Source organism: Puma concolor, chromosome B1 (genome assembly GCF_028749965.1).
Source record: "Puma concolor isolate L17-30 chromosome B1, mPumCon1.1.hap2, whole genome shotgun sequence".
NCBI lineage: Eukaryota > Metazoa > Chordata > Mammalia > Carnivora > Felidae > Puma > Puma concolor.
Window position 1 is genome coordinate 59,129,747 of NC_141670.1, and position 25,698 is coordinate 59,155,444.

The following is a 25,698-nucleotide window of genomic DNA, read 5'->3' on the forward strand; positions in this document are numbered from 1 at the left end:
CTAGGTCCAGATAATTAAAGTCCTAAAAGCTCATTCTAAGGATTTGTTCTTTAACATATATACTGTGAATCCTAGTGCCTAGTACTGATAAGTTCTCAGTACATAAGTTCTCATCAAATCTTATCCTGTATTATTTATTATAGGGGCAACAGGAAGTCAATGAAGGATTTTAAGTGGTGTGTGTGTGTCAGCATGGGTGTATTGATATAATAAGATTTGCATTTTGCAAGTTCCCTTTGACTCAAGGAGGAAAACAGATTGTAGAGGATTAACATTAGAAGTAGTGAGGTACTATAGGAGCCTGATGGAGTAAGCTGACAAAATATGATGATAGCTGGAGTGGAAGAGTGACAACATAGAAGGGGAGAGTGGTAAAGTGTTTCTGATGGCTATGGGGTAAAGAAAAGAGTAGTGTCGGGGATGACACTGAGTTTCCTAGTGCAGCAAATAAGTGAGTGTTGGTGCCATTCTCCAAAATAGGGAACACTTGGAGGAAGGGGAGGGCAAGGAGAGAGGGAAAAATGATGCTTTCTATTTTTGAAACGTCCAGCTTCAGTGCCCATGGGACATGCAGGCAGCTGGGCATAGGCTAAAACTAATGAGAAAATCTGGACCGGAAACATAACTTTTGGAAGTTGGCAGCCTTTAGAGAGTAATTAAATCCATGGGAATGGATGAAATCACCCTGAGAGGACAAGAAGAGAAGCAGGCTTAGGGGGGAAACCCTAAGGATGAAGAGAGGATCAAGAGTTGCTGAACAAAATCAAGACTCCAGAGAAGTGGGAAACAACCCAGAATGTGCATATTATGGAAGCTATGGAGAATATTTCAAGAAGAGAGTGTTTCCAATTTTGCTGGAAATTCCAATAAGATTAAGATTTTTAAAAATTCTCTTTGCTATGCCACTTTCTTAGTCTTATTGAACCTAATATTTGCCTCCATGGAGATCTCACACCCTTCAAACTCTTTGTTCTTAGCATTTTTCACTTATAAGAATAAGTGACCTCATTTGCCTCCTTCCACAGCTTAAACCTCATCATCAATCATTTTAACATCTCTCCTATTGTTGGTCAATGGTTCTAAATCAATTCATGATGAACAACATAATATAGTCCTGTCTGCTGTTTATTATCTTTTTCTCTCCCTAGTTTCACTTCTAATCAACATCTATAACATTCCCCATAGTACTTATTTCAAATATTTTCCACTTTCCTCAAAGTACAAATCTCCCCTTAATACTCAGGACAGTAAATAATATCACCTCATATTTATCAGGAGGGTCCACTCTCTTGGAAACTTTCTGATGAGAACTCTATTAGAAACTTCCCTTCTTCACACATTAAAACTTCTCTTACCTTTTCCAATTACTTCCCTCTTTCTATATATTCAAAATGAAAAATATTCCTTTCCAAATCTAACTTACATGTGACCTTAACCCTTGTCCACCAGTCATCCCTGCCCTATCTCTAAATATTGATTTTTCCTGTACTCTGGCCATTGCTTTCCAGACTATAAATAAATTCAAGTCTTCTGTCACAAACCAACTCTAAGATGGCCCCTATAATCCTCATCTCCTGGTATTCATGACCTTGTGTGTTTTATGCCCTTAGACTGTGGGCAGGACTTGTGACTTGCTTTCTAACAATTAGAATATGGCAAACATGACAGGATGTACATGATTACATGTATGTGATCAAAATACATAATGCCTGTCTTTCAAGGACACCCATTCCTTCTTTCTGGCTTTGAGAAAGCAAGTGCATGCTGGAACGTCTTATATGGCAAGTAACTGAGGGTGGCCTCTAGCCAATAGCGCCCAAAACTGTGGTCCTTCATCCAACAGCCCACAAAGAACTGAGTGCTGCTAAAAGCTACAAAAGCCTGGAAATGGGTCCTTCCCCAGTTGAGTATTAGATGAGACTGCAGCCCCAAATGACAAGCTCTGTGAAATTCTAATGCAGAGGACCCAACTTGGCCATGACTAGACTCCTGATACATAGAAACTATAAAATAACAATTGTGGTTTTAGGTTGCAAGTCTGAGGTCATATTGGCACATAGCCCTACATAATCTATATTTCAACCTATACCCTAAAAAAGCCTTCCCTAAAACCTCTGTGCTCTCAACCACCATTGTTCTCTTTTCCCCTTTATTATAAAATTTCTTGAAAGGTAAATGAGAAAGAATGAAATCATGCCATTTGCAGTAACATGGATGGAACTGGAAGGTATTATGCTGAGTGAAATAAGTCAGTCAGAGAAGGACAGATATCATGTTTTCACTCATACGTGGATCTTGAGAAACTTAACAAAAGACCATGGGGGAAGGGAAGAGGAAAAAAATAGTTACAAACAGAGAGGGAGGGAGGCAAACCACAAGAGACTCTTAAATACAGAGAACAAGATGAGGGTGGATGGGCGGGGGGAGAAGGGAAAATGGGTGATGGGCATTGAGCAGGGCACTTGTTGGGATGAACACTGGGTATTGTATATAAGCCAATTTGACAATAAGTTATATTCATAAAAAAAAGAAAGGTAAATAGTATATATTAACTACATCTATCTTGTCATCACCCACCCTGTGGTAAATTAAAAATGGGCTCAAATTCTTGGCCAATTCTCCCATTGAGTAGAGTCCATTTCTCCAGTCCCTGAATCTGGATTTTTAATCTTGGTTAGCCTTGTGGCTTGCTTTTACTATTAGAATATGGTAGAAATAATGTTAAATTCAGAGACTAGGACTTAAGAGATCTACAGCTCTGACTTTTATGTACTTGAAATATATCTTATTATAATCTTACTGCTATGCTGGGAGAAATCCAGGACTCATGGATAAACTCTACATCAATATTGGATAACCAATACTCTTTGGCCAAAAGCCAGCACTCACTGTCAGTCACGTGAGTGAGCCACTTTGGATGTTTCTGGCCAGACCTCCAGATAACTTCAGCCTCCCAGTGCCCCAGTCAACACCAGGTGGAGCTGAAGAACCACCCAGCTGAACTAAATCAACCCACAGAAATGTGAGAAACCATAAAGGATGCTATTAATTTAAGACACTATGTCTGAAGTTGTTTGTTAATCACCAACAGATAAACACAGAGCTTTTCATCTTTACTTCTCTGGTGGAGCAGTTCCTTTAAAGGTTAACAATGACTTTAGTCTCAAAGTTCAGTGGCCTTTGCTTTGTCTTCTTCTTTCTTGACAGCTCCAAGGCATATGACACTAGTGAAATTTTCTCTAGATTATTTCATTTCTGTGTTATACTCTAGAACTCAATTTCTTCCCCTCATGCCCTAAACGTAGATGTTCCCCAAGGTACTATACTTGAACATTTCTCTCTAAACCCTCTTCCCTGGTAGTCTCATCCAATATCATTGTTTTAAATATCACCTCTATGCAGATTATGTTCAAGTCCTTTAAGAGACATAATGATTAGAAGCTCAGGTTTGGAAATAGGCCAGACAAGGCTTTAATCCTGAATCTGCCAACTACCAGCCATGTGACATTGAAGTGAACCACTGAAGTGGGTTAACCTCTCTACCCCCACACTTTCTCCTCTCTTAAATCTGGGTAATAATAGCATCTTGCTCATAGGGATATCACTAGAGTCTGCCACAGAATAAGCACTCAGCAAATCAGTGCTTTCCACTGTTTTACAGTTTTTCATATCACTGCCTACATAAGCAAAATGATAATGTTTGTATGCACTCTGGGGTAAATGGAGATGGCTGTTCAGGTCAAAGACAATTGGCCCAAGGGTTCTGGCCTCTCCATCCCCCCCCCCCAGCCCCTACCCACCCTGTAGCCCTTCCCCTGGGGGATGATGAATACTTATCCATTATTGACATACCAATGGGAAGCTTTACAGTAAATGGGAGCAATTATTATCCTTCTGTCTGGTTGTGATCTCTCTCCAGGCCCTCTCTACTGGATACCTCCCACCATCTCCGCCCCAAAAACTAGATGGTGATTCTCAAAGTGATGGCCCCTGGTCAGCAGCATAGCATCACCTGGGAACTTGTTAGAAATGCAAATACCATATGGTTTCACTCTTATGTGGATCCTGAGAAACTTAAAAGAAACCCATGGGGGAGGGGAACAAAAAAAAAAAAAAAGAGGTTAGAGTGGGAGAGAGCCAAAGCATAAGAGACTGTTGAGAACTGAGAACAAACTAAGGGTTGATGGGGGGTGGGAGGGAGGAGAGGGTGGGTGATGGGTATTGAGGAGGGCACCTTTTGGGATGAGCACTGGGTGTTGTATGGAAACCAATTTGACAATAAATTTCATATATAAAAAAAAAAAAAAAAAAAAAAGAAATGCAAATACTAAAGCCCTAACTCATACCTACTGAACCAGAAACTCTAAGGATGGATGGACTCAGCAATGTGTGTTTTAACAAATCCTATAGTGATTCTAATACAAATCAAAGTTTGAGAACCAATGACTAGTAGCAATTTGAACTTGGAGTAGCGAAACTGGTCCTCTCCCTTGGTTCCCAAATTGGGTTAATTAGTTCCACTACCTTCCCAGCTACCTGGGTCCAAAACCTCAGATTCATTCTTGACTCCTCCCTCCTACCTGTCTTCTGTAACTACTTGGTCACCAATCCTATCTTTGTCTCCAGCAACATTATTCACATCTCTTTCTTTCTCTCTCTGTTCCCACCACCATGCCCCCTGAGGTGGAGCTGACCAGTTTCTCCCAAACCAATTCGCTTAAAATCCAGTTTGCCTGTTACCAATTTCATGAACAGCCAGTTAGGATAAAGCAAATTTAATTTAAAAATTAAACTAAGAGGGGCACCTGGGTGGCTCTGTCATTAAGCATCTGACTTCAGTTCAGATCATGATCCCAGTTGGTGAGATCAAGCCTACATCAGGTTCTCTGCTGTCAGCACAGATCCTACTTCACATCTTCTCTCTCCCTCTCTCTCTGCCCCTCCCCTTATCATTCTCTCTCTCTCTCTCTCTCAAAATAAATAAATAAACACTGAAAAATTAAATTAAGATTAAATTAATATTTAATTGAATAATAAAATATAACTAAAATATAATTAATGATAATTGTATGTGAAAATTTTAAATTATAGATAAAATATTAAGTAAAAATTAAATTAATTTTAATTAAAAATTAATTTCATACAGTCAATTCTGCTGATTCTTTTCTTCATGACTTCTATCACCACTTAGAAGTTTACTGTGTCCTTGCCCCTCCCGATGTTTGATAAATATCTAATTCTATTTTTCTAGTTTTTCTACACTTTAATTTTCTTACATTTAACTCGTGAATTGTCTGGAGTTCTTTTGCTTTTTGGTGTAAAGTGAAGATCAAATTACCTGCCCACTTACTGCACAAAAGGGAAAGGCTCCTCATTTACAAGTTCAAGTTCTTAGCCACTTGTATTTTATTCCCTTCTAGGCCAAGCATAAAGATCAAAGAAGATCACCAAGATGTGTAAAGTGCTGCGGTTGCTATTTCACAAGTGAGTGGTTGTCCCACTTTCTACATTTGACTGACTTTCCCTAAAGGGCCTTCTTTTCTTATTAGTAGCTTAAAATGGGTTTATTTACTGGAAACTAAGGCAGAAGTGTCCTTGGACAAATAAGCTTGAAAATCCTTCAATGCTCAAAAATTGGTGTTAGGAAGTTAAAACTTCTGCATTTTCCCTTTCCCTGTGGCAGTTTCTCTCCCAGGCCCAGGGAAGGAGGTGGGATGAAGGAGGGCATGGAGAAGTCACTACAAGATCAGAGAAAATAGCCCACCACTCCTTCTGCCCTGAGAGAATATTTAAAGGAGCAAGCAGGGACTGGGGAGACCAGGGTCAGACAAATGTGGGATGACTGCTCCCTTCTAGACCCATCCCTGAAGGGAAGCAATATCACACAAACAGAGGGGAAAGCTAAAACCAGAGAAGTGCAGGGTGGTCCCAGGCAACACGTAGAGCTGCAGCCGAATGGGAAGAGGTAGGGCCACCTGGTTTGATGAGGAGCAGCGCCTGAGTTACCTCCCCTGAACTGCCCTCAGCTTCTGGGTGGAATGAGGGAAAGTTCTTTCATACCCCAGGGTGAGAGGAAGTGAATTGAGAGCAGTGGGCCTGAACTGGAAGCTGTCATGGCAAGGGGAAAGCCTCTGAAGAGGCTCCAGAGGCATTATTGGAGACGTACCTGAGACTCAGAGCAGCCTCTAGTGCTCACAGAATCAGCAGGGGAGGGATCGGCAGGATCACCAGGACCTGATGGAGCCAAGAGGAAATCAGAAGTTCCTCCCTTTGCCTCAGGGAACTGGCAGACAGGCCCTGGGGCAGGCAAGGCCAGTAGCCCCCAGTGAACATCAGCAAGGCTCCAGAGGACTAGAGGGTCTAGGCTAGAAACCCCTTCCCTTTGCCACCATGTCACACACCCAGACCCTAGATTTCCAGGAGAATCAAAGGAAGAAGGAAAACATCTGAAAGACTAAACATTTCCAGGCACCTGCATGGGTCGGTCAGTTGAGATTCCAACTTCGGCTCAGCCCTGATCTCATGGCTTGTGAGTTCGAGCCCCACATCGGGCTCACTGCTATCAGCCTGTCAGCACAGAGTCCGCTTTGGATCTTCTGTCCCTCTCTCTCTGCCTCTCCCCTACTTGTTCTCGCTTGCTAGCTCTCAATACATACATACATACTTACTTACATACATACATACATACATACATAAGACATTTAAAAAATGAACATTGCCCAAGAGAATGAGCCATGTGGAAAAGACCACTGAAACCTATAGACATAGAAGAGCCTATTAAAAGGCCTGACTGTGCCCCTGCTTTCCTTGCTTATCTCCACCCAGCAGTGTGAGAGTGGATGATGAAAATTAGATTATAGAGACTAAAGAACTGTACAGTAAAACCTTGGTTTGTGAGCATAATTCATTCCAAAAACATACCTGTAATCCAAAGCACTTGTATATCAAAGCGAATTTCAAGAACCGTTGGGTCAGTTATGATCACGTGACATCTGATGTTGCATACTACTCATATTGCAAGACATCGCTCGTTTATCAAGTTAAAATTTATTAGAAATTGTTGCTCGTCTTTCAGAACACTCGCAGAACAAATTACCATTCAAGGTTTTACTGTATTTTCATTGCACATCTGAGTAGTAGATATGTGTAAATTAGAAAATACATCTAAAATTTCCTCCCAGAAATGAACTGTCCATTTCCCCCATAAAAAGGGGCCAACCTGCTTACAATTAGTTTTAACTTATTAAGTAGTTAATAAATAAAAACTAATACTTATAAAATATGCATAACATATGAAAAATAGTGATTCAACAAAAGCCCATATACCCATGGGCCTATAAAAGGTCACCCCCATCACTCTGATGGCCCTCCCAGCCATCCTTCCTCAGCCCCCGCCCCCTTGCTCCTTCTACAAGGGTTCTGCACTCATCATTCCTGTGAGGTGAAAGAGACAGGAAGTATGACAACCTGTCTGCCATTTCTGGTTTTGACAATGAAGAGGATTACAAACAGGAAATGCAAGCAGCCCCTAGGAGCTGTAAATGACCTTCAACTGACAACAGTCAGCCAGGAAACAGGGACCTCAGTCTTATAAATACATGGAGTCAAATTCTCCCAATGACCTGAATGAAGCTGAAAGCAGATTCTCCCCCAGAGGCTACAGATGGGGACCCAGACCAGCAGGCACCTTGATTTCAGTCTTGTGAGATGCAGAGCTGAAAATCCATTGAGCACACCCAGACTTCTGACCTAAAAAACTGTGGGATCATAAATTATGGTTGTTTAAAATAAAGTTTGTGGTAATTTGTTACAGCAACAGTAGAAAATTAATACATGTGCCTCCTTGTGGGAAGAACCCTGAAGTCAGACAGGTGTGTTCAATCCTATCTTTCTTACTTATTATTCAACATCTCCGAGCTTTTGTTTCCTCATCATTGAAAAGGACTGTAAATTCTTCTTTAGCTTAGCTCCCAGATGTTCTGAGGGGAATTCAAAATAATAACTCACATAAAATGCCTCACGTATTTGCAAGGTTTGCAAGAAATAACATCCTTACACATGCCACATTTTCCCACAATACAAGGCCTTTGTTTTGCCTCTTACACTCTGATTTCTTCACATCTAACTGCTGTCCATTCTCCAAGGCCCTGCTGGAATGTCACCTGTCATGCAAAGCTTTCATCATCCACCAACTAGAAGTAGTATCCTTCTCCTTGAATTAAATCTTGCAGGATACCAGCTTGATTTCTCAGATCAGAACAAAATTAGAGCTCGGGCCTCTTCTTTCTGTAGAATCTCAGGAAATAACAGAAAAGAAATGCAGAACTTTAAAAGTTCCCATTAGCACTCTTTCATTTCATCACTGAGCTCCAGGAGCATGGGTGAGATGCCACCCACTGCCCCAGAGGAAGTATTCTATAGATTCTCTGAACCCCACACTTTGTCTCGCAGGACCAAAACTACTTATTAGGATTGGTAAGGATTGTTATGGACTGAACTGTGATCCCTCAAAATTCAAATGTCAAATCCCTAACCTCCAGTACTTCAGAATGGGGCTGCATTTGAAGACAGGGTCTATAAAGTGATGACTAATTAAAATGAAGAAGCCATTAGTGGCGGCACCTGGTTGGTTAAGCATCCAACTCTTGATTTAGGCTCAGGTCATGATCTCACAGTTCATTGGATTCGATCCCCACATTGGGCTCTGCACTGACAGTGTGGGGCCTGCTTGGGATTCTCTCCCTCTCTCTGCCCTTCCCCTGCTTTCTCTCTGTGTGTGTGTGTGTGTGTGTGTGTGTGTGTGTGTGTGTCTCAAAATAAATAAAAAATTTTAAAAATATATGTAAAATGAGGCCATTAGGGTTGACCCTAATCCAATCTGACTGGTGTTCTTGTAAGAAGAAGAAATTTAGACACACAAAGAGACATCAGGAAGCATGCACAGAAGAGGCCATGTCTTCACAGAAAGAAGACAACCATCTGCAAGGAGAGAGGTCTCAGGAGACAGCAAACCTGCCAACACCTTGATCTTGGGTTTCTAGCCTCCAGAACTGTGAGAAATACATTTCTGTTGTTTAAGTCACACAGTCATGGTACTTTGTAATGGCAATCCTAGCAGACTAATACAGGAAGAATAAAATGGTGTGACAGACATCATTGGTGATCATTGGTAATTGTTCAATCATGACAAAGTGTATTTGGCTTTGCTTAGAGTTGGTTTTACATTTGAGAACTTACATTTTTTAACATATTGTGTATATTAGGAAAATAGACCTTCAAAGCCTACCATGAAAATGTTAGGGTAATACTCCAGGATAAAACATGAATCTACATAACCAAGGAGTGTTTGAATCACTCTCTTTGCAGAAGCAACTGTCATTGAATTCTAATCCAAAATGCAAGAGAAAGGACTAAGGTAAAGCTGAAACATTCCACAATTCTCTGAGGAATCTCTTTCTGTCAGAATCAGATCATTGATCATTTATTAACTGCCCATGATTGGCAATGTCTTGGAGGAGGCTATGGATATTCCTGTGAGGAGGGCTCCATTATTCTAACAATGAAAATTAGTGAATAGCTTCTCCGTGCCTCTCCAGACCATGAATGAAGAGCTCCCACCTGACATTTGCCCTCCAAATGTTTATAATCATGTTCACCAGTTTCTTCCCAATAGCATACATTGCTATCAGGCATATGTTTATCATGCATTGTTCATTGCTTCTGTACTTTTTCCACCACTGTGATTAAATTGACAGCAATGTCTAAAGGTGAGAGGGAGGGAATGAAAGACAAAAAGAGAGAAGAGCCTTCACCTGGGACCACTGTCACTGCACCTTCCGCAGCTGCAGTTTTGTTTTATCACAGACTACCAAAGGGGGCAAGCCAGGCTACTATCCTTCGTAACACACTGCCGCAAAGAGCCTCGCAAATGACCTCTTAATAGCATCCTCTCCTCTCTAACCCATCCTCTTCCTCTACCTCTTCCCAAATTACTGGTATAAAAGACTTTTCCTGAAATGTACAATTTTTAAATTATGCTCAAACCATTATTATGAATTTATTCACATATTATTTATCTCCTTGGGGAGATTCTAAGCTCCTGGGCACAAGGACTGTGATCTCTTGTTTACTGTTGAACCCCAGTAACAAGCACAGTGCCTGCTACAGAGGAGGCAGGTAATAAATATTTGTTTAATGAATGAAATCCAGTCCCCAAGAAAACTACCACCAGAGACTTAGAGAGGAAAAGAATGCTCTAATAAATCACCTTCCATCCCACTGACTTATTTCTATAGGCCCAGTCTGAATCCTTTTGGACTCTAAATATTTGAGCATTCTAAATATGCATACTTTGAGCAGAAGCTAATCCAGTCTCTTCTTGGCTTTCTAACAGCAAAATCTGGCCCAAAGCAATATTTGTTTCCTTCTCCTTTCCTTCCTTTATGACCCGTACTCTACCTGGGAAGACCTTCTCCTCTTCTCTGCCTTTTCAGATTCTTTGTGCACATGTGCCACAGAATGATCCTCCTTTTTTCCAATCAAGCCTAGTCCAACTATTGCATTTCACAGTGATCTTTCCTTCTAAATTCCTATTGTACTTATTAGCAAATAATGCCCGTTTTGTTAATTTGTGTTGCTCACACACACACACATCCCACTACTCAACATGTTCCATAACTTATATGTCTTTAACAGCACCTAACACATGCTACTTAATACACAACAGGAACTCAGTGCTTCCTTATTAACTACTCTGTCTAAAGTGATAGGAAAATATTCACCCATGTGCTCACATCTCTCTCACTTTTGTCTTGATTCTTCCCAAAAGGCAAGGATGCCAAATCCACTGGTCCAATGTACTGCAGAACACTGAGTGGGCAACATTTACTTTGGCAGGATGACTTTTTAAGATTACTCACTTATTAAACCATTATTTACTGAAAAACCTCAATAAATAATGCTTGTTTTATAGAGCAAGCCAAACACCGTTTTAGTCCCTGGGGATGTGGCAATGAATAGACTTGGAACTTCCATTGCAAGAGGAGATAACAATATGTACATCAACAGATGGGATCATCTTATATTAAAGAATACTAAGAATAAAATAGAATTAAGTAATAGTCCTGGGGTACAGGTGGCTTATTTAAGGTGTCAGAGAAGGCCTCTTTAAGGAGGCATTAATTTAGCCTAAATAAAAATGAATCAAAGATCAGATGAAGCAAGGCCACAGAGACTGAAGCAGAGTTGGGGGTGGCATGGAGAATGGTCAAGAGGAGGTGCAAGAAGCAGACAGACACTAGACCATGAAGAACCATAAGGACCATGATGGCCAGGTTGGCTAAGAGGTTGAGATTTTATTCTAAATGCAGTGGGAAGCCCTAAGAAGATTTTACACAAGAAAGGATATGAATTGATTTACATTTCAAACCCCAGCTCTGGTTCTGGTGCTGGGAATGACAGCAAGAAGGCAAGAATGGAAGCAGGGCCAAAGTTACAACACTGTCCCAGTAATCCAGGCAGAAATTATAGAGGCTTGGAATCGTATAGTAGTGTAAAAACAGTGAGAAGGGTATGGATTCAGAAGACATTTTGGTGGTAAAATCGAGAGGACTTCTTGATGTACCAGGCACTGTGGATGCAAGTAGGAAAAAGGAGGAAATTAGGGTGAATCAGATTTTTAGCCCAAGCAACTGCGTACTATTAACTATACTGGAAAAACTTGAGGGTATGCAGGTTTAACTTTTTTTTTTTTTAATCTTTGAGAGAAAGAGACAGACCACTAGCTGGAGAAGGGCAGAGAAAGAAGGAGACACAGAATCCAAAACAGGCTCCAGGCTCTGAGCTGTCAGAGAGTGCCTGATGTGGGGCTTGAACCCACAAACTGTGAGATCATGACCTGAGCAGGAGTCGGACACTTAACCAACTGAGCTACCCAGGCACCCCAATATGCAGGTTTAAAATGGAGCTTAGGAGGCACTCAGGTCATGATCTCACAGCTCATGAGTTCAAGCCCTGCATCAGGCTCTCTGCTATCAGCACAGAGCCTGCTTCAGATCCTCTGTCCCCATTCCTCTGCCCTCCCCCATTCAGTGTCTCTCTCAAAAATAAACAGTTTTTTTATTAAGAAAATAAAATAGAGGTTGGATATGGAGACTCCTGTTTTGAACATATTAATTTTAAGGTAACTTTTAGACATTCAGTTAGGCCCACATAGAAGGATCAATTAAGTCACCATGGCCATTTCTTTATTTTTGCATGCAGGCTGGCTAATCATTGCTTCAATGATGCAGTCAGAGGTTCTTGTATCACATAGCTATCCCAAGGTGAAGGGGGCAGAAGTTCAATTTTTAGGATTCTGAAGATGTAAAAGCTCCACATTGGCCTCTGGTGTAAGCCACATACACCATCTTAGTAGCATGGACATCACATAACAAGGAATGTTACTTTGATTAGGACCAAAAGCATATGATCCTAGAGTCCAGGGTTTTACCCCTATACAAATTGTTGCATGTATTTTTGTGTCCCTACCTGTATACAATATACATAGGAAGAAGCTAGAAAGTACCCATTGGTCACACAACTCTTTCTCTCAAGGCTTGTTTTAATATTGAACTCTCTGAGACTATGACCTTGGGAGCTGCCAGTAATAAACTGTTTCTTTTATTAGAATCTCTGAAGTTACCTGCATCCTTTATAATGCACTGCTAAACCTCTTTTCCATGAAACTATTCATGTCGAGAGTAGGTGCTAGTATCATGCTTAGATAAGACTCAAAAACATTTTTAAAAGGCAAATACACTATTTCTTATTTAACATTATCCTTTGTGTGAATGATTCTCTTGAAAACCACACAGGAGGAGGCTTCCTCTAGCTAAATACCATCAAATAATATCCAGTTCCTAACCTCATCCTAGAAAAAAGCTGATACTGCTTTCATATAAAACTGCACTATTTTCGGGGCGCCTGGGTGGCGCAGTCGGTTAAGCGTCCGACTTCAGCCAGGTCACGATCTCGTGGTCCGTGAGTTTGAGCCCCGCGTCAGGCTCTGGGCTGATGGCTCAGAGCCTGGAGCCTGTTTCCGTTTCTGTGTCTCCCTCTCTCTCTGCCCCTCCCCCGTTCATGCTCTGTCTCTCTCTGTCCCAAAAATAAATAAACGTTGAAAAAAAATTTTTTTTTAAAAATAAAAAATAAAAAAAAAATAAAATTGCACTATTTTCATAGTATATATCATAGCCAAAAGTCATCAGAAAATGAGGTATTAAATTGAACTTATAGTGGAATTATTTGCAAAATAGTCTTAAAGGACCAATTTGACAATAAATTTCATATATTGAAAAAAATAAAAAATAAAAAAAATAAAAATAAAAATTCACTGATAAAAAAATAAAATAAAATAAAATAATTTTAATGCTTATTTTTGAGAGAGAGAGACAGCATGAGTGGGACAGGCGCAGAGAGAGATAGGGACAGAGGATCTGAAGTAAGTTCTGTGCTGTCAGCGTAGAGCCCAACGTGGGGCTTGAACGCACAAACCATGAGATCATGACCTGAGCCTTGTTGGATGTTCAGCCAAATGAGCCACCCAGGCATCCCCAGAAGCTTTATGATTTAAAAAAATTGTTTTTAAATATTATTTTTGAGAGAGAGAGAGAGAGAGAGAGCATGAGCAGGGGAGGGGCAGAGAGAGAGAGAGAGAGAGGGAGACACAGAATCTGAAGTAGGTTCCAAGCTCTGTCAGCACAGAGTGCCACATGGGGCCCGAACCCACAAACCGTGAGATCATGACCTGGGCTGAAGGTGGATGCTTAACCAACTGAGCCACCCAGGTGCCCTGAGCTTTATAATTTTTTAAATGACCTAGCAATTAATCTAGGTTGTGGAAAATAACCACAAGCATAATTATCATTGTGAGATATCCTAACAACTATCTGTAGAAATCAACCATTAATTCATTAATATAAAAAACTGAGAATAGAAATGTCAAAGCAAGCATATGCCATACTTTCTTGGTTATTGATGGACATTAGGTGTTGGCAAGCATTCTCATGGATCTCATACATGTATACTCTTAAATAAGCACCTACATCAATATTGTTAATACCCACTTCAAGCAAAAGACCTTATTCAAAATACATGGAAACTCTCTTTATCTTTCCCCAACTGTACGGGCTAAGGCTATATTTGAGTCAGGTCTACAAGATGATTTAATGAGCATAGTATCCAGAAAAAAAAAAAAAAAAAAAGGGAAGTATCCCCTTCTCCCTCTCATGAGAAATGCATCAAAATTGAAGCCATCCTCAAAGGAGGTCCAATGCCTCCCTCAGCAAGAACCCCATTCTTTTCCTCACATTAACAGTTGCAGCAACTCTGCATTGTATCTCAAGAAACTAGAGCTTTCTATTTAAAAGCCTGAGGAAAATATACTTGGCATGAGTCCTTATAGGAATGAGAAGCTCACTGGTTGGGATGAGTAATGGATATTATATGTAGGGTGTGAATCACTGGATTCTACTCCTGAAATCATTATTGCCCTATATGCTAACTAACTTGAATGTAAATTTAAAAATTAATTAATTAATTAATTAATTAATTAATTAATAATTGATTGTTTTAAAAAGGAATGAGAAGCTGTCTTTCTGCCTGGCGGAGCTTATCTGCTTCCCCTCCTCCTGACATATTTCAGAACACAAGGCAGCACTTTTCTTGTGATCTGGATGCTGATATTCCAACCTAGTACCCAGAGGCTCCGCAAAGATTTAAGGGCTTTGAAGGCTGGCCTTTGTGGCTTAGCCTTAACCCAGCCTGATTTTGAAGTACCTTTCCCAGTTCACGGAGATTTTTCTCCTTTTTATATTTTTCAGTCATTGGTCAAACTTTTTTTTTTAATGTTTACTTATTTGAGAGAGTGAGCACAAGTGGGGGAGGGGCAGAGAGAGAGGGGGACAGAGGATCTGAAGCAGGCTCTGCGCTGACAGCAGTGATCTGGATGTGGGGCTCAAACTCACAAACCACGAGATTATGACCTGAGGTGAAGTTGGATGCTGAACCAACTGAGCCACTCAGGCACTGCAGTCAAACTTTTATATGCTTTATTTCTCACTAACCATGGCATTTTCCCCTCAGTATTTAAATTGTTAGGCAATTTATTCAACAGTGTCAAAGTTTAAAGTGTGGATATAAGAAGGTACACCTTGCTCCCTCCCACCTTCAGGTCAGAAGTGCTTCTCTCTGCACCAAGTTAATTTTTTAAAGAGATAATTTCAGAGATCTTGTGTGACTTTCAAGATGAAGCCTACTTCAGTGGAAGGAAAAGAATTAAAAGCTTCTCTGTTGGTGGCTTTAATATTTATGACACTGCTGTGCAGAATGAAGGGGTGGGTATAGAATGGAAATCAAGGCAATGCTCACCCCTACTTTTCCTTTGTATTCTACAGCTCATTGGAAGGCAGTTGCATGTGCCCTGCCCATCTCTTCTACTCTCCAACCTCTTAACTAAAAATGACTTCCCTAAATCCAGCATTGTCTTGCAGGTGTTACACAATGTTGTTTTTAATGTAATTTATGTGGAAGGGTAATTATGCAGTGGCCATCAACTTTGCCTCATGCTTATTCATAATAACTGAGTATTTGTTATTGATAATGTGCCACTGGAGACACTGGGGTTTCTGTTTCAATAAAGAAGAAGGATTTATGAAAGTTTGTCCCTGACTTTGATGAAGCAGAGGTCTAAATGCCATCATCACAGAAATGCAGGCCACATTTTTTAAAGCTACCCCCGGGGAAAACCAAACAAACATATAACAGCAACTCTTAACAAATCTTTGAGCATTTAGGCTATAAATATTAATAGTATCTTCCACTTGTATAAACAATTTAGGGTTACAAAGATATTTCTTATTCATTGTATTCTCCACAACACCCTTGTGATAAAGGAAGAAGGCTATTATATATATTTTCCCGATGGAACAACCACAGTTCGAGGGCCCAAGGTTATATGGCTGGTAAGTGGCCTGGGATTGCACCTAGGTCTAGCACTTTCTCACTGTATTGTCAATAATGTGCTGTCCTTGAAACATAAGACCAAGGTCTTCATGTTGCTTTTTCCAGTAATTGTGACAGGCAAACATGTCATAAACATTCTATAGCCCAGTCATCTTATGTTTAGTGATGCACATTGCTTAAAAGGCCAGTCCCACTTGGGGGTTCAGTTTATAAACATGAACTAGATTGTTTTATTTAATTGGACTATGTGGAGATCAAAATTGTGATCTTGATTATAATAGCACCATGCTTAAACCAGAATATTTTTTTCAACTGCTAAAAGAGCTTTATAGGTATCTTTCACACTCTTGCTATGACATAAATTTTTAACAAAAACAAACATGAGCTCTGATGAGCATGGAGACACATGGCACTCCACTGACCACAGTATTTATTAAGTATTTGTTATGTTCTGTAGAGATCAGGACCCTAATGGTACTACACCCTCCTCTTGTCATCATCCATATTAGCCAAAGTGTTTTACAACCATCCTGCACATTCGAATCATCCACAGGAGAGGATGTGCTGACTTGGAGTGCTCTTAAAAGGATGGTAATTAATGGAATTGGGATGATTTATGCTCACCCATATTATAAACCAGAGACTGACCTCCCTGGATGGTGTTTTTATAGTTTCCTAATGTTATGCATTTCTTCTTACCAGATAGAGCCACAGGTTCATGTGCATTCCATTTTAACTTTAAATACTGGTCTTCAACTCTCCCCTATTTTATATGTAAGAGCTACATGATTTTGGTATTCTTCTCCAATACTAGGGCTGACCACTAGGGAGGAAATCTATGGATTTGAATGATAACTTTTCTTTTGCTGTTTTCAACAAAGGGATGGTTGCTGGAGGGGATCGGGGAAGGACAAAATGGGTGAAGGGGAGTGGGAGATACAGGCTTCCAGTGATGAAATGAATAAGTCACAGGGATTAAAGGTACAGCATAGGGAATATAGCCAGTGGTATTGTAATAGTGTTGTATGGTGACAGATGATTGCTGCACTTGTGGTAAGGATAGCATAACCTATAAACTCGAATTACTAGGTTGTAAACTGTGCTGAAACTAATGTAGCATTGTGTGTCAACTATACTTTTTAAAAAAGGTTCCTTATTAACACCATTTTTCCTAATGTAGAAGGGGTTTCTCTCGTGTATCTTTGTTGTTCACGTAATGTAATTCTATTTTAGACAAATAGATAAAGTGGACAACTCTTCAAATGACCTTGTAATCTAAAACCTGTGGCAGTTCTCTGAACAGCAGCTGCTTCAATCCCAGGAGACTCAAGCATTGCAAACAGTTACATTGAAGAAAAAGGTGCATTAGTTTCTATTCCATTTTTTTTAATGTTGACACAAATACAACTCAGTCATTCATAAACTGAAAATAAACACAAAAATTCCCTAGTACTTCAGGACCAAAATTCAAAGTTTAAAGTTTTTCAAGACAGGGGCACCTGGGTGGCTCAGTCAGTTAAGCATCTCTCAGTTTTGGCTCAGGTCATTATCTCACGGTTCCTGAGTTCAAGCCCCATGTTTGGCTGTGAGCTGCTGATGGTGTGGAGCCTCCTTGGGATTCTTTCTCTTTCTCTCTCTCTGCCCTTCCCCAGCTTTCTCTAAATAAATAAATAAATAAATAAGTAAATAAATAAATAAATAAATACTCAAAAATATTTTTTTTTAATATTTTTATAAAATAAATAAATAAAATAAAGTTTTCCAAGACTATTTTTTTACCAGGTTCTTTTTTTCTGACAATCTGACAATACTTGAGAATGTCCAATTTCACTCCTTTCCTCTTCCCCCCCCTTCTCTTTCTCTCCCCCTGTCTTCTTGCCTCACTTCCTCCCTCTTTTCTTCCCTCTCTCCCTTTAGTTTTTTAATCTTAAAGTGGACTAGGTGTGTTTGTTTATTCTATGTTCTATGTTTTCAAAACACATTACATATTATTACAGATGCAATGACACCACATTATGGGAAGTCTGGAGAACTGGAGAAAATGATGGGGAAGGGAGTAATTTTGCTTCAAATAGCTACCAGCACCTGCTCTATTTCCTCTTAAATCTTCTAACATAAATACTTGTTTTTATTTTTACCTTATTGGTATAATTACAACACATAAATGTATACTCCTTTTTAAAAAATAACGTTTCTATTTTTTACACTTACCAAGATAAAATTAGTGCTTTAAATAAGGTACCTTTTTTACTCGTTCCTTCTAAAAACAGTCCTGATTGCTAGGGAAGGAGATAAGAAGCACTGCCCCTTTAAAAGTGGTTTTAAGCCAGGGGCCCAGGTGGCTCAGTCAGCTAAGTGTCCAACTTTGGCTCAGGTAATGATCTCATGGTTTGTGGGTTTGAGCCCTACCTCAGGCTCTGGTTTGATAGCTTGGAGCCTGCTTGGGATTCTCTCTCTCTCCTTCTCTCTGCCTCTCCCCCACTCTCTCTCTCTCTAAATAATTTTTTTTAATTAATAAACAAGTAGAAGTGCTATAAGCCAGATAAACGTGGTCAAGTCTAATGATGCCAAACCATTAGATGAGCTTTCCATGGGGTCAGTGAAAAAAACTTTCTGCACATGGGAAAGTCTTATGTAGCTGGGAATGGTCAAAAGGAAAAACAGCTATTCCCCATCCACCTCTTAAAAAAACCACAAGATTGGTCATAAATTATTATTTATTCAGATTCCCACTGGGTTAGGCTAAATCCCACAACTTCATGATGCATATGTGGGCTGCAGTTCTCAATTTTAGGAATCTTTAACATTTTCAATTGACTTAACATAGTGTCCCAAACAGGATAATCCACTTCCCTGACTCAAAACACTTACATAATTAAAGTTTTTCAGGTTGCAAATAACAGAACCCACTTCTGCTTAGCTTAAGAAAAAAAAAAAAATTAAGTTAGGGAATTATTGGGAAGATACTAGAGTAGCCCATGTAACTGAAGGATGAGTTAAAGTCCATGGCCTCCTCTTTAGAAAGCGGTCATCGACGTGACTCAGCTCTGAAAACTCCCAGACTCTGTCTCTCGGGTCCAAATTTTAAATTTCCAGGTAAAAAACTTAGGTTCACTTGGGGTCAAGCATGTACCGTGTACCAACCAGCTTGTGGCAGGGGACAGTGTCACATGGAACTTCCACCGATGCTGGGAGGTCCTCAGTGTGAGCTAGACAATGACCCCAAGGTATCTACTACTTTCTGCCTCAAGGGAAAGAGCTCCATCATATCCTAAGCAACACATTTTATACCGGATTCTTTTTACTAGACCTTTCTAGCAGGCTAACTTTGAACATGATGGGGGTGGGGGGTCCTGCTTTAAAGAGTAGGAAGCCAATATTAGGTGCAAATTCTGTTTAGAAAGAGATTACTATAAGCATTCCAGGGTTCCAGAGAGAGAAACTCCTCAAGTCACTCAAATTCCAAAGCCAGCTAAGGTCACATTTGGCCAGTAGAACAGCCATCCTTTCCCCAAATGCCATTATAGAGAGAGTAGCAACAGCTTCTAGATCATGCTCAGCAATCTGACAATGTGACACCACATTCTTATGGGGCAAAGTTTAGGAACAGGGAGGCCTAGCAGCACAATGTTCAATTGCAGTCTCACCAGTGACGTGTTCCCCAGGCAGCCAGCTAAAGGTACTCTCTATGTCAAAACCCTGCAGTGGTTGCCCCTGGGGCCTGACATTACTGTAAAGTGGTCTGTGAATCTACATGCCCCCCAATCTTATCATTAAGCCACATGAATAATACGTCTCACCCATATATTTTCCACCACTTTCAAATACATGTCATTATTGTGATCAAGAAAAGCATTCTGAGGGGGCCTGGGTGGCTCAGTCAGTTAAGCATCCAGACTTTTGATTTTGGCTCAAGTCACGATCTCCCCATCATTAGATCAAGCCCCAAATTGGGCTCTGTGATGATAGCATGGAGCCAGCTTGGGATTTCCTCTCTCCCTCTGCCTCTGCCCCTCTCCTGCTCACATGTGTGTGTGTGCTCACGCCCGCTCTCTCTCTCGTATCTCTAAATAAATAAATAAATAAATAAATAAATGTTAAAAAAAGAAAAGCATTCTGATTTCACAATAGCTTTATATAAATATATATATTTCCTCAGTCAACAAATAATTCAATTAAGTATTACATGTGGAGATCCCCCCAAATGTTTAATATTGAAAAGGAACTACTGTCGTGTGCCTGTGAATAATATAGAAGACAGTGAATAATATAGACGACAGTGAATAATACAGAAGATCAGCAAATATTGTGGTGCCAGCTGGACAAAAATTATAGGGGACCCAAAGGGCACCCTGACAAATGTGATTTTCTTAGCAACACCTGGCTATGGCTTAGTAAGGATTAATTTGAAGCTGACTCCAGAACTAATTTTGATAATAACTGCACTCTGCGATATATGAAATTACATCACATAAAAGCTATGTTCAAATTAATGGCTTGTTAAATATTCACATTTACATAGAGAGTTTAACTATATTAACTAAAGTTAATTTATCAATGTACTGAAGTTAAATTCAATCGAAATAAAAAAGAGTGGCTGAGCTCAAAAAAGTTGGGAAGCACTTTGGTCTGTCCCATTCCTGTGACAAACATGATCTTCTGAGTGGTCACTGTCATTACACAAATATTTTCTCTCTTATTTTTGTTGCCTCTCTTTGTCTCTCTATTTTGCACCCAGGAAGTGCTCAGCAAATATTTGTTTCTGAAAGTTTGTACCCCCCTGAGGCAAAATGAAATTGTTAGGCGGAACCATCCGGGAGATTCAAAGTCTGGCTGGGTTCTTCCTTCCCACGCCTCAGCTTGGGCCCCGCATTGGGGTTGAGGCAATCTGGCTGCTTTGCTCCCGCTTTGAGCCACGCCCTTCTACCACTCATCCCTCTCCCCGCCTGCTGTGAGGCTGGCTTCCTCCACCCCCTCACAAGAACTTAGTTTTCCCAGTCTAGAACTAATAAAACAGTGGCTTTCTGAATCCAACTGCGGGAAACATTTAAAGCAGTAACTCATCTCTCTTTATAAGAATTTAATCTGTAAGGAAAGAAAAATCTAACAAGTCAAGATCTTTTGCTAACCACTTAACGTCAGATTTAATGAGACATAAAGGAGATTATTAAACTCGCAATGAGTTAGAGTTACAATTGGCCCAGGGTACAATATTTAGCTTTGAAGGTGAATTTCCGCTTTGCCTTCCCTTTTGCCTATTTCGTGGTTTTCCTTATGGGGAATGATGCTGGCTTGAAATTTGATCTTGCTAAGTAATTTTCTTCTCTAGTTGGTCTCTTGATGGCTAGACAATGGCTGAACCATAAAGCAGATACAGTTCTAAAGCTATTTTTTTCAAACAAATGACCATGCAGAGCAATGTTTTGTTGTCACTGTCTGGAGCCTGGGCGGCAGGAGAAAGAGTCTGAGGCAGAGGCAGGAGCTTTGCCAACTGAAATACCAGCACCTGGACTGTGGTATTCTGTAGCACACATGTCCTCAGGGATGTCACAACTATATTGCAGGAACAACTTGAGGCCCCAAGAGCAGCAGGAGCATCTTGTTTCCTGTTTTCTAATTCACAGCCTTACAATGCTATTAAAGACTCTATTTCTTTTTGTGCTTTAAAAGAGAAATTATAGCAAGCATCAGCACGGTGATCACCTGGCCAAAGCGGAATCATGCTATAGACTGATAAGACGTACATTCTGATTCCAGACTCTGATTTCAGTTCCTTCACTACTTTCCTTCCCATCACCTATGCTCTGCAGTACCTCCCTCCCCCTCTCTCTCCCTTTCTCCCTCTCTCCACCTGTCTCCCTCCCTCTCTCCATCTCTCTCCATCTCCACCTCTCTCCATCTCCATCTCTATCTCTGTCTCCTCTCTCTTCCTAATGCAATTCACAATAGGACTGCAGACTGCCTGGACCTCAAGAATCCAAGTAAATAGCTAAAAGTCTTGAAGCACCACTTAGAGTCAACCAGACTTATGCAGCACCACCATTTCTCACCAAAGAAAAAAGAAGACATTCAGGAACATTTGGAGGCGAAATTAAAAGGCTTTTGTTTTTGTTTTTACCCTATGGTTCTGAATAGTATCTAAATCATAACCATCTTGGGTGCTTGATATTTTAGGTCTAAGATGTCTTGCTTGTCCCATTTAAATAAGTCACCAGAGGGGCGCCTGAGTGGCTCAGTCAGGTAAGCCTCTGACTTCAGCTCAGGTCATGATCTCACAGCCTGTGAGTTTGAGCCCCACATTGGGCTCTGTGCTGACAGCTCAGAGCCTGGAGCCTGCTTCTCATTCTCTCTCTCTCTCTCTCTCTCTCTCTCTTAAAATAAATATTAAAAAAATAATACAAATTTTAAAAAATTTAAAAAAAAAGAAATGTCACTAGACCAATGACAATATAGGTAGGACACACTGTAATAAATAATAATGATGGTAGGTGGTGTTTTTTTGAGTTTGGGAGGGTGGCAGAGTAGGAGGACCCTGAGCTCACCCTGTCCTATGTTTTCAACCAGATATCATCCACATCCAAGTCAATAAACCAGAGAGCAAGCCAAAGACTGGCAGAATAAATTCCACGACTAAATAGAAAGAAGAAACTGTAGCTGAAAGGTTAGGAAGGTCCGAAAGTGGAGGGAGCCTCTGGCAGGAGCGAAGGAGCTGCATGGGCAGAGAGGGCAGGGAAGCGGGCCATCATACCAGGGAACTCACATGGGGAAGACTAATCCCCAAAATGTTTGGCTTAAAATCCAGAGGCGCTAAATTTTGTGAGTTTGTAAAACCAGTGGGACTTGGATGTGGAGCTTTAAACGTCAGCTGACTCAGCACTGGGTGAGACTGAAGGGAGAGGGATAGCTGCATTGTCGCCCTTAAAGAGACAGCAGCTTGTGGAGAGGCAAGGTAAAAATGGCAGTTTATACAGTGCAGGGTAGGGGGGCAGATGGGAGACAGATGTGTTCATACTGATTTCGGGGTGGGTTGGGAGATATTTTTGAAAATGAGGGAGCTGGCAGGCACCATTTTCCTCCCCCCGCCCAGTACCCCAATATAAACACAGAGCCACCTGTGGAAAGTGGGGCTACACAGACACTTGTAGCTTCAGCCTCAGGGCAAATTTTGTTAAAGCTGCGTGAGAGTGCTGCCCAGCCAGATCGCAGGGCCCAGCCACCATTGTGCAAGGCGCCCAGCCACTCAGTGCACAGCTGCTGGGGCACAGCACTCAGCCGCCCCAGGGCACCCAGCCACAGCAGCGTTTCAGGGGATCTGGCAATAGGACTAGTGGCCCAACACAAATTTTGCTAACACTACTGCTCTGCTCCCAAGTGCCCAGAGGGCATGCCCCCTTACAGCTGGCCTGCCCGGGTCCCACTAACACCACAGAGACCAAGCACAGCCCACAAGGGGCTGAGACTCAGTGCAGATGACTGCACTGAAATGAAAAGTGATTCAGACACAATAGCAGGACACAAGCAACACACAGAGGATATTCTCCTGAAATGCTGTTGAACCGGGGACACTGCAGTGCAAGGCACTACAGGACGCCCTTTTCATAAAGTCACTATATTCAAGAGCAGAAAGCACAGCAGACTTTCTAAACACAGAGAAACAGACACAGAGAGGCAGACAAAATGAGGAGACAGAAAAATGTGTCCCAAATGAAAAATAGGACAAGGCCATGACCAGAGATTTAAGCCAAACAGATATAAGTAACATGAATGATAGAGAATATAAAGCAGTGATCATAAGGATACTCACTGGACTTGAGAAAAGAGTGGAAGACATGAGTAAGACCCTTAATACAGAGATAAGGAATAATATAGCAAAGATAGAGGGCTCAATAAGTGAAATGAGAAACACAGAGGAATGAATTACCGACCAAGAAGACAGAGTAATGGAAAGTGATCAAGCTGAACAAAAGAGAGGAAAAAAAGAATTACACAAAACAAGACTTAGGGAACTTAGTGACTCCATCAAACATAATGACATTCATATTATAGGAGGCCCAGAAGAAGAAGAAAGAGAACAGGGGGCAGATAATATATTTGAAGAAATAATAGCTGAAAACTTCCTTAATCTGGGGAAGGAAACAGATATCCAGATCCAGGAGGCACAGACAAATCCCATCAAAATCAACAAAAGCAGACCCACATTGTAATTAAATTTGCAAAATATGGTGCTACAGAAAAAACGCAGCAAGACAAAAGAAGTCAGTCATTTACAAGGGAAAACCCATAAGACTAGCAGATTTTTCAACAGAAACTTTGCAAGCCAGAAGGGAGTGGCATGATATATTCAAAGCACTGGATGTGGGGGCACCCGGGTGTTTCAGTTGGTTAAGCATCTGACTTGGACTCAGGTCATGATCTCTTGGTTCACAAGTTCGAGCCCTACATCGGGCTTTGTGCTGACAGTTTAGAGCCTGGAGCCTGCTTCTGATTCTGCGTCTCCCTATCTGTCTGCCCCTCCCCTGCTCCCACTCTGTCTCTCTCAAAAATGAATAACTGTTAAAAAAAAATTTACAAAGTACCGGATGGGAAAAACCTGCAGCCAAGAATATTCTGTCTAGCAAAGCTATCATTTAGAATACAAGAAGAGATCAAGACAAACAAAAGCAGACAAACAAAAACTAAAGGAGTTCGTGACAACAAAATCAGCCCTGCAAGAAATATTAAAGGAGACTCTGAGTGGAAAGGAAAGACCAAAAAATCACAGTATAAAGGTAGGAAACACAAAAGCAGTGAAAATGAATATTTCTGTGAAAAATGAGTCAAGAAACTCACAAAAAAAGAAATGAAATATAATGACATATACCTAAAACATGGGGAGTTGAGGAGAAACGGGTTGAACCCATTCAACCTTAACTGACCATTAACTTAGAATAGACTAACGTATGCAGAAGAGGTTCTATACAAACCTAATGATAACCATATATCAAAAACCACCAATAAACATGCAAAGAAAAGAAATCTAAATATATCACTAAAGAATTTTAGCAAACCAAGCAGGAGAGAAAGACAAGAAAGGATGAGAGAAAATCTTCAGAAACAACCACAAAACAAGAAATAAAATGACAAAAAAATATGTATCTATCAAAAGTACTTTGAATGCAATGGACTAAATGCTCCAGTTGAAAGCCATAGGGTGACAGAATGGATAAGAAAACAAGACCCATCCACATGCTGCCTCTAAGAGACTCATTCTAGACATAAAGACACCTGTAGATTAAAAGTGAGGGTATGGAGAAATATCTGTCATGCAAATGGATGTAAAAAGAAAGCCAGAGTAGCAATACTTATATTGGACAAATTGACCTTAAAGCAAAAACTATAATAAGAGTAAGGAAGGCTATACAATAATAAAGGGAACAATCCAACAAGAAGATATAACAATTGTAAATATTTATGCACTCACTATGAAAGCACCCAAATACATAAAACGGTTAATAATAATATAAATGAAGTAATCAATAATAATACAATAATAGTAAGGGACATTAACACCACAGTTATATCAAAGGACAGATCATCTAAACAGAAAATCAACAAGGAAACAATGGCTTTGAATGAAACACTGAACCAGATGGACTTAACAGTTACTTCAGCACACAACAGAATACACATTCTTTTCAAGGGCACATGGATCAGTTT

At 40.5% G+C, this 25,698-nt stretch overlaps 1 protein-coding gene across 1 annotated transcript in view; it reads left to right on the forward strand.

Annotated features, from left to right (window-relative positions):
* Positions 1 to 25,698, forward strand: part of MFAP3L (microfibril associated protein 3 like) — a 128,812-nt gene that overhangs the window by 79,769 nt on the left and 23,345 nt on the right. Inside the window, exon 4 of the mRNA XM_086703889.1 lies at positions 5,421 to 5,484. Coding sequence (XP_086560015.1) covers positions 5,421 to 5,484 — 64 coding nt within the window. The remainder of the gene's footprint in view (positions 1 to 5,420; positions 5,485 to 25,698) is intronic.